The following is a 14884-nucleotide window of genomic DNA, read 5'->3' as shown; positions in this document are numbered from 1 at the left end:
GTGAGGCTTTGGGGAGGCGGGAGTAGATACGGTGGCAGGGGGTGTGGGGAGCATGAAGCCGTTAGAGCAGTGGTTCTTACCCTTCCTAATGCTGCAACCCATTGATATAGATCTTTATGTTGTGGTGAATCCAACCATAAAACTATTTTTGTTGCTACTTCATAACTATAACTTTGCTACTGTTATGAACTGTAATGTAGCTATGTTGTCCAAGTCTTAGGCGACCCCTATGGGGGAGGGGGTGTCGCGGGCCACTCCTTGCTGCTCCTTTCATGTTGCAGATAGGTTGAGTATGCACCCATACTCCCTCTGAAGGCAAATTTTCCTCTCACAAGGAAACAGGCTCCCAGAACCAAAAGCAATTCTACAGTTGTTAGGATGTCTTCATCCATTGCTTTAGAAGCTTGAGTTCTTTTACATCAGACTCATACTTTACTGCCTCACCTCAACTGGAGGTCAGTGTGCAAAGGGTTTTCTGCTCTCAAGGAAACAGCACTGTGAATTTTTTATATTAAAAGTCATAAATGCGGGGCTGGAGAGATGACTCAAAAGGTTTAGAGCACTGACTGCTCTTCCAGAGGTCCTGAGTTCAATTCCCAGCAACCACATGGGGCTCACAACCATCTATAATGGGATCTGATGCTCTCTTCTGGTGTGTCTGAAGACAGCTACAGTGTACTATAAATATGATCTCTTAAAAAAAAAAAATGTGAGCCTGGCTGGGAGGGATAGCTATCTGTGCTGTCCAGGAAGAACACATACTCCTCATACTCTAGAGTAGAAACCAAAAGCAGTTCTCTGCAACCCAAAATGTTCACGAGGAGTCTGGCTGTCTTTAGCTACGACACAGGAGCAAAAGTCATGAAGCACAACCTAAGACCTGCCGACATCTGCATCTTCCTATATAAAGGAAATCAGACTTGTTATAGGAAAGTTATAACACAGACATGACGGCCTGGCATGGTAAGGGTTATCACAGTTACTCCCACTATGTGTGCAGCAAAAGCAGGCAGGTCCCTCTCAATGTTCTTGGTGGGTTTGTGGGTTTGTTTTGCTTTGGTTTTGCTTTTGGAAAGAAGTGGAATTTGTAGTTCTATCAGTTGATGCAGATTTAATTATGCATGTGTGTTTGCAGGTGCCCACAGAGGCCAGAGAGGGCAGTGCGTCCATAGACTGCAGTTAAACAGGCATTCATGAGCTATATGTGGGTACTGGGGACCCAAAATCATTTTACCACCTTTGTTTTATTCCAAAATTACACCATTTATAGATGGTTTTTGATACATCTGACAAGCTCTTTCTGAGAACCAACTGATCCCAGAGGGCGCCTTCAAAAATCCACACTAGACTTCTATTTAGAGGAGTACATGATCGGTGTGTGTGCGTCCTTCAGTTGCATGGGTGCCTAGAACTCTTAACATGTTTCTTTCCATTTACTGCTGGCCATTAACTTCTCATTCTATATTTTGAGACCGAGAACCCTCATCCCAGCCCCTGCTATTTCTCCTGGTCAGGTGAAGGAAATCAAGACTGTGGACCACTGTTGTGGATTTCTTCAGCCTCCCCTAAGGGCACGCAAGTAGGGAGGAGAGGGGAGGGGAGGGTTGGTGCCAGGACTTTAATTTTTTTTTGTCAAAGGTTGAAGGAAACAATCCTAGACAGTGGTGTGTTAAATATACTAAGCTGAGCCTTCAGAGTCTGCCACTCAAGAGAAGGGCTGATCCATAATTCCAGCTACAGCAGTTACTTAAGCTTTGTGTCCGCGTTTCAATTTTCCTGATCTTGATAATGGTTAAGCCTTCAGCTACTTAATGTTCATTAATGTTTGAAATTTCCTCATGACCACCACCAACCAACCACCCCATGCCAAACGTCATTCCCTATTTCAGGCAATATCATGTTGATAAACTTTGCCCTCAAGGTATTTGGACAAAATTACCCATACGTACAAAGGAGGCAGGAAGGTAATTTTTGGCTGAGATTTACTTTAGTGAGGCTGGCTTTTTTCCACCATACATATATTTAAGGAGAATTTCTCCGTCAATTTAGAATATGCCACATAGGACCTATTTTAAGGATGCTCTTCATGTCTTTGCTCAAAGGTAAGAGACATTTTATTGTAGTCTACTTTGCCCTATGTTTGTCTTTTTAACCGGATATAAAACTGAACGATGTAGTATGACATGTCTTGCAGACTCTGGCTGAGGCAGGACAGGCACAACTCTGGGTTGGTAAGACCAGCCTAGGTAAGAGTTAATTGCCAGTTTAGCCTGAACCAACAGGGAAGAAGGGAGGAAGGATGGGGAGGGGAGAAGCGGGGGAGGGAGCTAGGAAATCCCTTCCTATGGAGTGTCATGAGCTCCAATCTTCCCAAATGTGATATGAGAAGTACTGAACCCTCGCAGAGTTTACTTCCTACACGTTGAAAAGGGGGAGGGCAGAACCTGGCCTTGGAATGCAGCAGAACTTGCCAAGCTCTGGTACCTCAGAACCATCTGGCACTTGGTATTTGGTATCTACACTATATGATGCAATGTTAATGAGACCTCAACCCCAATATTCCAGTGTCCGGAATGCTGACTTCCTTTACATCAGGATGCACAGGAAGGCGAGGCAGTTCTGACCAGTCACTTGAGCCAAGATTTGGTTGCTCCTATATCCTTTGTCAGCTGATAAGCATACCAATTTATTGGATGAGAAAGAAGTTAGGCTGGGTGTGGTGGCACACACTCTAACCCTGGTTCTATGAAGACAAAGGCAGGCAGCTGAGTCCAAGGCTAGCCAAGACTACAAAGTAAACATGCCTCCCCCTCCCAAAAGAAAAAAAGCACCAGGTCACGTCCCATCTGCTCATCCGTGCCTCAGGTCTACTCACCCTTAAGAATGTGCAACAATCTGAGGTTAAAAAGGTTCTACTTGAAGTCAGCTCTGACACGTGGCCATCTCCTCAGCACCTCAAGTGCCCGCCCCTCCCCAAGCTGTGCACTGCCCTCAACACTTCCCAGAGTTGTTCATGCTTGTAAAACTACGTGCCGTTGAGTCAGAGTCTAACATTGGATCAACTCCCAACAGTTCCTTGCACTTTTAAGACGTTTTTCCTGTGTATTGTGGGTTTAACAAAACCACTTCCTGCCTCCATTCTAGCCAGTCTTTAGATGCTCCAACTGCACTTTGTTTCTGACTTAGCCTTGTGTAATGATTGTGTGCGGGTGAGGAGGCTCCAGCAATCACAGGCACAAACCGCCATGCACTGCTTTTTTATGTGGGGTTGGTGCTGGTGATCTGAATTCAGCTGAACTGTCTTCATGGCTGCACAGTTGAGCTCTCCTGACCAGCTATGTCCTTTAAAACAGCCACATCTTAACTTTCAACTGTTCAACACTCCATGTCCTCAAAGATAACTTCCTGTCATATGAACTCGCCTTACTTCAAGCACAAGGAAATGGCATGGTCCACGAAATCTTGAGTTTGTCCTAGTTTCATTTCTGCCTGGAAATAGTGTGAAAATAATGCATTTCTCACTGTTCTTCCTTCCGGCCTCTCGGTCTTTACACTCGCTACGCTCTGTGCTGGCATTTTTTCCTTGAAATGCCTGCAGAGGCTCTCCACTCCTTTGTCTTTGCTCACAAGAGCTTACCATCTGTCTAAGAACCACATCACAGTCCCACTTCTGCACAGCATCTGCATCCCGAGGCACCATCTCACTCATTTGCATATTCACTGTCAACTCCCATCCACACACTTCTAAAGGTCAAAAATAGTTTAGGGACAGGGAGGGTGGCCAAGTACCTTTTATCCCAGCACTCGGGCACCTAAAGTCTAAAGTTCAAGGCCAGCCTAGTATACACTTAGTGTCTCAATGAGGAGGTGGAGGCATCCTAGGAAGACTGCCCAGTGGGTTCACCACTAAACTCCTGAAACCCTGTCCTAGTACCTCCAGTGTGGGGAAATTCTCCCAAATCACTACCTTATTATCCACCACACGCTGTTACAGAGGCAGAGGATTGGCAGGGCGGCACACGCAGGTGAGGTCAGCTTGAGGTACATGTGAATCCTAGTCACACAGACAACTCTGGGGCACATATAGCTGTGTTAGTAGCTGCCCTCAGATGCACAAGGGCCCAGCAACACAGAGTGGAGAATGACCAAACAGATTACCCAACGCATACCTAATATTCTTAATGAATCTGTAAGAGCAACCTTACGTCAAGAGTTCAGCTTGTTCCTAATGCCCCAATGCTGCCCTCAAATACAAACATCTAAAAGGGAGAAACAGAGTCTAGTTTTCTCTAATATCAACTTTGATAACTATAACTCCACAAAACCAAAAATATGGATGTTTATAATGTTTTTAATGAACTGATGACTAAAATTACATTTGACAAGGAAACGAGACCCATCATGAAGGTGGGGTTGGGGAGGAAGGGACCAACGGAGACATATGGAACATGTCACAATGAGACCTGTTTCTCTGTATAGTGACCCTTTTAAGACAAGGTTTCTGATAGCATCCTCCCAGTTCTAACTATAGCTAGCACACTGGCTACAGATTAGTTCTCACTGAACTTATGTTTATGTAGGGTTTGTACAAAATCATGTGAGCTGGCGTTAGAGGTGGTTGTAAGCAGCCCATACTAGGAACTGGGAAATGAAGTCCCCAAAAGCAGTACACTCGGCCCGCTCGCCTTAGGACTTCCTGTGCTTTGTTTCCAGCATTTTCTGACTTATGATACAAGTCCATCCTCACTCAGTGCAGAGTCACTTGTACACCGAGTGCACTTCTCCATTATGTGTCCCAACTATATCCTCTTGTTCAGAAGTCAGACCACTGAAAAGATGGAGAAGGTATGCTGAGATGCAAACCACTCACTGAGACTTACATGCCCACACAAGTGGACGTCCATCATGCCTGCACCAGTGGTCATCAATGAGGCTCTCTGATGAAGCCCAACAGAGGACCTTAGGACATTTATGAACGCGTCCAGTGGTGTTCTCAGCTGAACTGGCAGTATTGGACCTGGAAACCAAGAGAAGACTCAGGGCTGGGGAAGGCCACTGGAAGATGGCTGAAGATCCTGGGTTCCTCTCCAAGTGCACAGCACCAAGGGCCCAGCCTTTACGTTTTCTACGATGGTCATATCCCCTAACTATACAAATCCCAAGCCGTGACTCGAGACCCTCCCCAAATGTAATCATCTTAAGCACACACAAGAACCACAGGCATCAGAATATAAATTTGTGAAATTTTTCTTTACAAGAAACAGAGATCATTATAAAATCATAAAATTTAAAAACATGTTTTCTTCAGCCAAAGAATGTAAACCATGAGGAACATAACAGGACAGCAAGGCTACAGCCTTCTGGAGAAACCACAGACCAGGCAGGTCCTCAGGACATATTACTGAAAATGCCATTCACAGCAATTTTATTGGTCTTACTATTCTTAGAGGGTTCTACCAAAAGCAAGTTATTTTTAATGAGATTAAATAAATCAAAATAATTACATTGCAACTGAATTATGGAATGAACGTAATATTGAATCCTGTGCATGGGGATGTTTAGATATCCATCCAAGCACAGGTCCCTTCACTCCGTCTGTATGAAGGGCAGGTGTCGCTTGTGTATCTCAACCCTACAGTGTCCTCCTCTGCCCTGCAGTTTCCCCACAGCACCTGGTGAACAAGCACTCATTGCAAACACTTCATCCATCCATTATTCTGTGTGGAGTGTGATCCTGGCAGACTGTGAGACAGTGAGAACAGATAGTGAGGTTAAACACATCTATCACCATCTTGCTCATGCTGAGAGGCAATTTGGTATAGTTGACATAATAGACCTACACAAAACCTGCTCTAACCTGCTTCCACCCTTTTTGCAGAGAGAGAGTTATATGTGACACTGTTCAAACTTAACTTGGGAAAGAAATCAAGGTAAGTACGTTATTTCTAAATTTTAACAATATAAAAATCAGAACACAACATTTTATGCCTATTATTTTAAGGCTATTCAGGCTCTAAAGGAAATAATAAAAATGACAAAATAGTCTCACCTTTATTTCAAAGAAAACCTCTACAAATGTTATTTATATTAAAGCTATAGTGTTAAAATTGCAAAACTGCCCTACACCAGGTCATAAGATTCTTGAACAATTAAAAAAAATATTTATACACAAAATTTTAAACCTTTTATGAAATAGAATAGAAAAATATCTTAAATTAAAACCTCAAAGTGCCACTCTGCTTTTTAAAAAAAAAGACGTCCAAATAATATATGGTTTGAATCTTTCTTTATAAATAAACTACATTTGTTTATGTATCTCTGTAACCTGAGGCCTTGTTAGACACACCAACATGTCAGACTTTGTATTAGAAACCCACATAGGCCAAAATTTGGTTTACCTTTAGGCTTTATACAAGGGTGTTACAAAAACTATAAAAAAATTAAAGCTGTGACCGGATATACCATGGCCTCAGCTTCACGTACATTTGCCCACTTTGATATTCAGTCAACCATGCATCAAGAAAACAGTTCAATGCAAACAACAGAACTCACGTGTTTTTAACTATGGCGAATTCTACCTTGTGAAGATCATTTGCATATTTACTTGTGGGGAAGACAAATCTCCGGTCAGGTCTCTCCTCAGACCTTCGGGTCCCAGGAACTCAGCTGCTGAGCCCCTCCATGGTCCCTGCTTTACTAACGTGTGACATTAGAAACATCCTAATTATCAGTATTTATTTCTTCTTTTGGTTTGTGTGCCTCAGGATGCTACTCGGGGCTTCAACTCTCGGCAATCCTCTTGTTTCGTCCTCCCAAACGCACGGCTTTAGTCAGCGCACCCAGCTTTCTATGGTCAATGACTTAGACACACGGGGAAATACTTGAGGGTTAAGTATTGTCCACTTTATTTTCTTTTCATCTGAAATTCAGAATTAATGTGCAGCCACATTAATGTACGAAAAGGTTTACTAGAAAAATAAAGAATTTTAAATTTTTACAATATTTACTACTTCAAGAATCTCTTAGAACAAATGTTATTTGTGGTTGAAATGCAGAATCTGACTTACAGATTCTCATTCAGTCCCTGTAAGACAAAGCACGCGTGGTAAAATGGTAGATCCTCAACAATACTAAGAAACCCAGCGTGAGCGCTCCACCTAAACGCCGTGTGCCGTGCTCCGTGCCTCTGGTGCTGCCCGCAGAGTGTGAGACAGTCAGTCTCCTTGGACACTGGCCTCGTGCTCACTGCCATACTAAGGGCAAACAATGTGCTCTGTTTACTGCTCCAACACTTATACCAGCTACACGAGAGACAGAGAAATACGCATGTGCACGTAGAGCAGACACTGAACGCCGCAGGCCCCTAAAGTCTCACTACTTCAAGAGGCCACTGCAGGGAAAAGACAAGGTGACAGGTAAAAAAAATGAGAGCTGTGCCTGTGGGCTGCACACTGTCCAGTGCTGGACCAGACATGTTTGGGGGAAAAACAAGAAACCAGGTCCGCCATTAATGTCCTGGAGAGACAGGCACAGGAGATCAGAGCTGGGTGAGAAGAAACATTAATAGATGGTACCTACTACAATTTCATACCTGACTATCCAATCACTTTGAATGTGCCTGTGGATATGGATACATACAAGTTATAAAACTAGCTTACTCACACTCCTTTTGGTGTGCTAACAAGTGTCAAGCCCAGTCAATCAGAAGCAAAGGGACCGTGAATACCTGCGTACTCAGAGGCTAGTCAGTAACTAGCATTATGGTTTTGACAGCAAAAATTCTATACATAATAGTAACTTATTTGTTCTCTATGCATCTAAAGAAAATGTTCAATGTATACTTCCAGATGTCACCTTAAAGTTAAATTGAATTGTTACAATTTGAAGCTAAGTGTAATTTGCTTTGTTTTATTAGAAAAAATACTCAAGCAAAGTCTACAATCATCGGTCAATTAGGAATGATGTACAAGAACATGAGACAGTAAAATAAAAATGCAGGTACAAACTATGTCTCAAACACTCTATTTGGCAATATTTTAACAAACCAAAATTTTAAAGGAACAAAGGAGTTGCAGAGTCCTTCGCAGATACAGAATAAAACAAATGATGAAGTGCTTAAGCAAAAGGAAATAGTAAAGCACACTGCTTTTCCTCTGAAAACAGACCCCCATTTTCTACATCTTAGCATCTTAGATGGCTGTCCCAGAGTGCCTCACCTGCAGTGCTGTCCCTCGTCCCTCAGGCTCCCTCAGGCTCTGGGACTGCTCCTTATCTACCTCTTCAACCCCCACCATTTCAGCCTCCCATTCTTTTAAGACCCTGTGGGTGGTCTTTCATTTTTTAAGCAAATGAGAAATGATCTATGCATCATGGAACGTTTCCCATTTTGGAACTAAAGGATTAATTTTATATTGTCTATTCTTTAAAAACTTAGAGTAAAAACTGCTGGTATTCCTGACACTGTAGGAAGCGAGAACTCCAAGTGAGGAGCGGTTTCTGCAGTCTGACTGCACAGCACATGCTACAGTGCTGCTCCAACAGTGAGGAACGACTGCCTCAGCCTCTGTCAGAGGGGGTGCCGTAAACTATTACAGGTCAGGGTCCTCCCTGGACTTTCTGGAATGATGCCCAATGCTTTGTTCTTAGACATTAACAGTAGTACACAGTCCCTTCAGTCTGCACAGACATCTCTCGTTAAAGGTGCTTTGTTAGCAATCCCTCTGGCAGCACTAGTGAGTTACAATTTCCTTCAATATTATTTCTACCATAATATATACATTGACTTTCATGCCTCTAGAAAACATCTACAGTACATTTCATAATAGAAAAATATATTACAAATCTGCTGAATTATTTACAAGCAACGCTCTATTATCTCTATGCAACATTTGTTTGATACAGTACTGACAAGTTACACATTTCTGTAAAAGTTAAAAAAATTCCATATGGCTTCTTGCCTGCCAAGCAAGAAAGTGATTTTATTTTCCTTTTCAAAACCAACTTTGGTGCATAAAAGATTCAGTTTGAAGATATTTTAAAAAAAATACAATTTTTTTAACGTTAAAAAACTCAAAACACTTTCCTCAGGAAAAAAATTTAAAGAGTCAGAGGTTAAATGAAAATATGGAGATCATTCAAATATTTTGAAACCGAGGTTTTTTTCAAAAACCATTGACAAGAGTTATTTAGGTAAATATTAACACACTGTGCCCCGTGAGACCCTAGTCCTGAAAAGGGAGCCATCAGACATACGGCCACACTCTTTATAGCAATTCTCAGACCTAACTCGATAGACGAATTTTTAGTTGATTGCAAACGTCGTTCACTGTTTGCTTAAATACAAATTGAACATTTTTCTTATCAGAGTTCTGCAAAAGAACACAAATGGCAACCAATCACATCTATTTATCATAACTGAAAGGTTAATTATCTCTTGATAATTTCCACTGTCTAAATATTTTCCCTTAGGACTTCAAATCAACTCACACTGTCAAGATGGTTATCTCACAGTGCTTTGGTATTTAAGGGCAATTGCTTGTCTTTCCAAATACGACTGCTGCTACAGTCACTAGGGGAGAAATCAGCAGCCTAGGCAGCGAGCATGCAAAGCCTTCCTTCCTTCCTTCCTTCCTTCCTTTCAGAAGCTGTTCCACTGAGGTGCCAGCAAGTGTCTGCGCAGTGTCCCACAGCCATGTGGGCTACAGGCATATTAATATGCTCCACACAGGATCTACTCCAGTCACAGAAGGTCCACACTAGGCATAAATATTACTCTAAATACTGGGCTTAAAAGTAAAAGAGGACGGGGTTGACTGTAATGTGCAACTTTCCCTAACCCATTGTCAGTGACTAAGACTGCAGGTTCCCCGCTTGTTTGCTTTTATGTATTTATGAATGTTTTACCTCTTCAACCTCTTCTGTGGCATTGTTCTAGAAAAAGAAAAAGAAAAATTACTCAGTTGAATCAAACAGAGTACTTCAAAATATTAAAATTTCAAATATTAGAAATCCTTGTAGAACTGAACATAATGACAGTGACAGGCTGTCACATAAGGTTATTTCCAAGTGTGGATGTGTGCCCTCAGTCCCAACTACTGAAGACGGAGGCAGAGGGATTGTTTGAACCTGGGAGTTTGAGGACAGATGGGGCAACACAGAAAAACCTGTCTCAGGAATCAAATATATATGGAGAGCAAAAGTCCTAAAATATACAGATGAGATCACCATAATTTTTTTTTTTTTTTTTTTTTTTGGTTCTTTTTTTCGGAGCTGGGGACCGAACCCAGGGCCTTGAGCTTCCTAGGCAAGGAGATCACCATAATTTTTAATTTAAAAAGAATCCCTGTTTCTATTATCAAGAGTCCCACATCTAAGATTTTCAACTATTTTTAAATGTTTACATTTCAAATAAATACTCTTTTTCGTCATGTCTATAAGTGAAGTGTACTTTCATTTTAACGTGTATATTATCAAAATTGTTCCTCAAAAACAGAAGTGGGAAGGAATAACTGTTTCACTGGTCAAAATCCAGCAAGTTAAACCCTAATCTCACACAGGGAACAATCGGGCCTTTATTACTCTACTAGCCCCTGGTATTCCAGCTCCCTCAGCTCCAACTTGCAGAAGACGACAAAGGTCAGTATTGAGGTTGGGGGTTGTTAATATAGGCACTGTCCAAGCCAGGTGCGATGGGGCGTCTGTGAGCTGAGCCCTGCAGAGACTGTGATGTGGGGCTCCAGGACAGCCTGGGCTACACAAAACCATCTAATGTAGTGAAAACATCATTTCCCAGGAGGGGAAAAGCCAACCTGGTTTCTTTCAGTATTTCTGATCAAATCTAAGTGCGAAGACTATTTTTAATCACTTTCATTAACATACATAAACTGCTTTTCTACAAAACATAACAACACAAAAATAAGTTGATGTGTAAGAAAGGATGAGGGGAAGGATGGAGAGAAGAGGCTTGGATGCTCATCCATTGTGGACTCTGAAGGTGCTGTGCCCTAACCAGTTTTAAGGCAAATGAGGAGCACAACACCGCTGTCCTACTTCAATTACCTCCCTAGAGTAAGTGGGATCAAATCTAAGTTAGGCACCAGCAAATGAATGCCACTCATCTTTCTAAGTATGACTTTCCTATATTCTTGGTGTGATCGTCTCAATCTTATCCCATCTCAGAGAGTAAGTCTCATTGCCTGTGGCACTGTCCACAGAGGATAGTTTATACTAAAGAGGGGAGAGTAGGGAATCCCAAGAGTCTCAATGTTCCCTCACAGCAAGCAAGACCCGCGATGTTGGAACTCTGTTCTCAGAACATGTCTCAAACAAGAATCCTGATACACTGAATGGCATTTCCAACACCTGAGTCACAGAAGGAACAGGACCTTTCAAAGAGTTCGATTCCTACAAATGGGAGTCTTAGTTAGACAGGGATACAGATTAGTTGGAAGGACTCCTAACTGGCATGAGCACCCCAAGTTTGCTACTTACCCCCCCTCAACTCTAGATCAGCTAACTTTATGATGGCCAATCTGGGGATTTATCAGCCTCGTCTTACTGCTGGGTAACCATTCTCACAAGACATTAAAATGCACTGCCCCTGAGAATACAAGGCTGGGCGCTGGTTTTTAGTCACTGGTTTTAGTCGCTGGTTTTTAGTCTGCTATTTGGACACAGCAGCATGGTGCTTAGCTCATACTCTGGGACGTGGGCAGAGGGAGTGAACTCGCTGTGACAGCTGCTAGGACACATAGTGTTAGGCCCGCCCAGGGGTGCTATGTTGTGTGTCACCTGCGGAAACCTCTCATCAGACAAGCTTAGGAATGCGACTGAGAAGCACTAAACACACACAGTGCTGCTCACTGCTCCTCGGAAAAGTCTGAGGACAGAGTGAGTGAAGCACACGGCCTACAGGACACTCGCTCTCTTTCAGGCCCACAGAAGTCTGAGACACAGCAGGGAGGCAGCGCTGATGGCACACCACATGGGCAGCCCCACAACCCCTGCACCACCCAAGAAAACTACAGATCTACAGGACAGAAATGCTGCTTGTCCCGAGTCCAGAAATCTGCATGCTTTACAAAGCCTGGTGCAGGGATTCTGAACGCTCACAAGGGATGTTCAGTTACTCATGTCTACACAAAAGCAAGACAGATCTCCAACACTGCAGATGGACATGATGTTCTATCTCTACTGAAAAGCTCCAATGTCCCCAAAACCTACAAAGGTCAAGATGATAATTTAGAAGGGAAAGTGTGTTGTCAGGACGGAGGTTACCTGTAGATGTTTGGGTCCAGCAGCAAGGCAGTGTCTTTGGGTAGTTTTGATAAATGAACTACTTTAGTTCTTAACTGATGTCGCTCACTTTCATTCACCCATACATCTGGCAGACTATAAATTTAAAAAAAAGCCAATAATTAATTTATAGTTATCTTTGACATACTGCTCCTGTGCTGACAGAGACACCTACATTAATTAATTTATTGTTATCGTTGATATACTGCTCCTGTGCTGACAGACACCTGTGTTTACTTCTGCCAAGGCCCGTGTGTCAGACACACACTCCACGAGTAGCATTTGGGGTCTATAGGATGCACTAGGAATGTATAAGGCTGGCTTTCAAATAAATTAAAGAAAATCTAACTTTGTTTCTTCACTAACAAAGGAGTACTCCATCAACGCCGAGGAGAGGACTCTCAGGAGCCTGAAGGGGGGAAAGGGTAACAAGGAAGAAAAGGAGAAACTGCATGTGTGTGACCAAATCTGAATTTAAAAGTATTTAATCCTACAAAGCAAAGTACTTTGATATCTGAATTGTTCAATTTCTGTAACAGTAGGGTTATAACATTAAATTTGACATTTTAAAAAAACTTTATTTAATATGCATGAGTGTATGCCTGAATGCACGTCTGTGTGCCACAAATATGCCTGCCTGTTGCCCTGAAGGCCCAATGTAGGTACTTGTGGACAGTACGATGTGCCATCTGGTGGGTGCTGCAAATCAAACATGGCTTCTCAAAAATCAGCTTCAATAAAGACGACCATGAGTTTTCAGAAAGTGGGCTCCATAGAGAGACCTTGTCTAAAAAACAAAAAGGTTCCATGTGGGAGGCGGCTCTCTGACTGAAGACCAATTGCATAAAAACTGTGCTGGCTTCACAGACTGGGGAAGCTACTGTGGCTAGGGAGACGCCGAGGTGCAGAAGCTCCAGCCGCTGCCTCCTGAAGGAACATTCACCAAGCTGCCCTCTGACGTCACAGGGACTGGTGGTCCTCCTCAGAAGCTTCCTTATACAACCTCTAAGCGTTGCCAACTTGACAGCCTCAAAGCACAGTACAAGTAAATTTCTTATTAAGATTTCAGTAGGCTAAATCATTTTTAAACTCATGATTTTAATAAAAATAAAACATGTTTATTTCTTTATGCAGTTTCAAATACTTACATGTCTTCGGGCATCCAATGAAGCAAAAGCTTTATCTTCCCAGATTCCTCCTTTCTCTTAGCTATTACCTAGTAACGTCACAAAAAGTAAAAAGTAAACTATAAACCACCATCTCTCTATACTCTTAAAACACTGACAGCCATGCCTACCAGCAAAGGCACTGCCACCACATCTCACCCTTTCTTCTTCCCACACATCAACTTCTTCCCACAACACTGAAATTGCCAAGGTGTACTCACACACACACACTCACACACACACACACACACACACATACACACTCACACTCACTCACACACACACACACATACACACTCACACACTCACTCACACACACACACACACATTCTCTCTCTCTCTCTCTCTCTCTCTCTCTCTCTCTCTCTCTCTCTCTCTCTCAAGAATTAAAAAAACAAACCATTTAAAAAATGTAAGACCACTAAGTCAACTAATGGCTGCCGGTGGCTCAGCAGTTATAAGCACTTTGTTCAAGGGCTGATTGTGGCCCATGATCTCCATGGGAGAAGGAGAACCGACTCCCAAATGACTTCTCATCTCTAAACAGATGGATATATAGGAGAACAGAGAACAAACAACAACAATGAAACCAGAAACAGGTTTTTAGTGGCACATAACTATAACTTCCTAGGTCAGAGGGTCTAGGAATTCAAGGCTATCCTTGGCTACATGGCCAATTCCAAAGTAACCTGGACTACAGGAGACCTAAAGCTGCTGCAAAGAGAAATATCTACTGAGATCACTGTCTGCCTGGGCTTCCACTGCTGTACTCGGTGGGTCAATTCATCTTAGGTCTTACAGAGTGGCCCACCTATCCTATCTGGCCAGGGTGTCAGCAGTCTGAAAGCCAAGGTGATCCCTAGAGTCCACACTGACTGACACTGGGGCTCCGTCTGTGTCGTTACCATCTCAATACTACTGATACCAAGTCCAAGTTAGAAATGTCTCAATATTATATTACTATTCCCAAAACATACCACAACTAATAACAGAACAAAAAAAACCAAGGATTTCCTCCTTCATATGCAAGCTTGTAGCTGGATAAATGCATTATTATAAGACGTGGAAATTAATGGAAAAATCCAAAAGTAGACCCAACAAATAAATGCCAGAACCACTCAGCCCAACGGAGCCAGAAAGTGTGGTTCTGCTGGCCTCCTCTGGAAAAGACTTGGCAAACAGTTTCGAGTACTTCACGACCATTTCCTACCATGGTCACTGGTCATTCTCAAATGCTACTAAGACGGACACTTACATTTACAGTTTGTATTAACCGCTGAGAAGCTTTGGCAGATGTCTGAGGGCAGCTTTGTAGACTGTCTCGAACTTTATTCTACAAAGGCTGACTCTACTTAACATACAGTGATGTCCACTGAAGTCGTCTTGAACCTGCTAGGCGGCTCATTTCTCGCTAACTCGAGAGG

At 42.6% G+C, this 14884-nt stretch overlaps 1 protein-coding gene across 4 annotated transcripts in view; it reads right to left on the bottom strand.

The window, feature by feature from the left end:
- Window positions 1-4333: 4333 nt before the first annotated feature.
- The window catches only part of Aebp2 (AE binding protein 2), a 38864-nt gene continuing 28313 nt past the window's right edge, over window positions 4334-14884 (bottom strand). For 2 of the 4 annotated variants that reach the window (XM_039107463.2, XM_039107461.2), the window contains exons 6-9: window positions 13443-13510; window positions 12277-12390; window positions 9904-9930; window positions 6882-9368 (exon numbers count right to left, since the gene is read on the bottom strand). In XM_039107463.2, the coding sequence (XP_038963391.1) occupies window positions 9323-9368; window positions 9904-9930; window positions 12277-12390; window positions 13443-13510 (255 nt within the window). In that variant the 3' untranslated portion in view covers window positions 6882-9322. Of the gene's footprint in view, window positions 9931-12276; window positions 12391-13442; window positions 13511-14884 lie in introns of all 4 variants that reach the window. The other 2 variants (XM_039107462.2, NM_001401545.1) reach the window with 2 other exon arrangements.

This window comes from Rattus norvegicus, chromosome 4 (assembly GCF_036323735.1).
Source record: "Rattus norvegicus strain BN/NHsdMcwi chromosome 4, GRCr8, whole genome shotgun sequence".
Taxonomy (NCBI): Eukaryota; Metazoa; Chordata; class Mammalia; order Rodentia; family Muridae; genus Rattus; species Rattus norvegicus.
The sequence above is the reverse complement of the archived record's forward strand: the minus strand, read 5'-3'. Positions and strand labels throughout refer to the sequence as shown.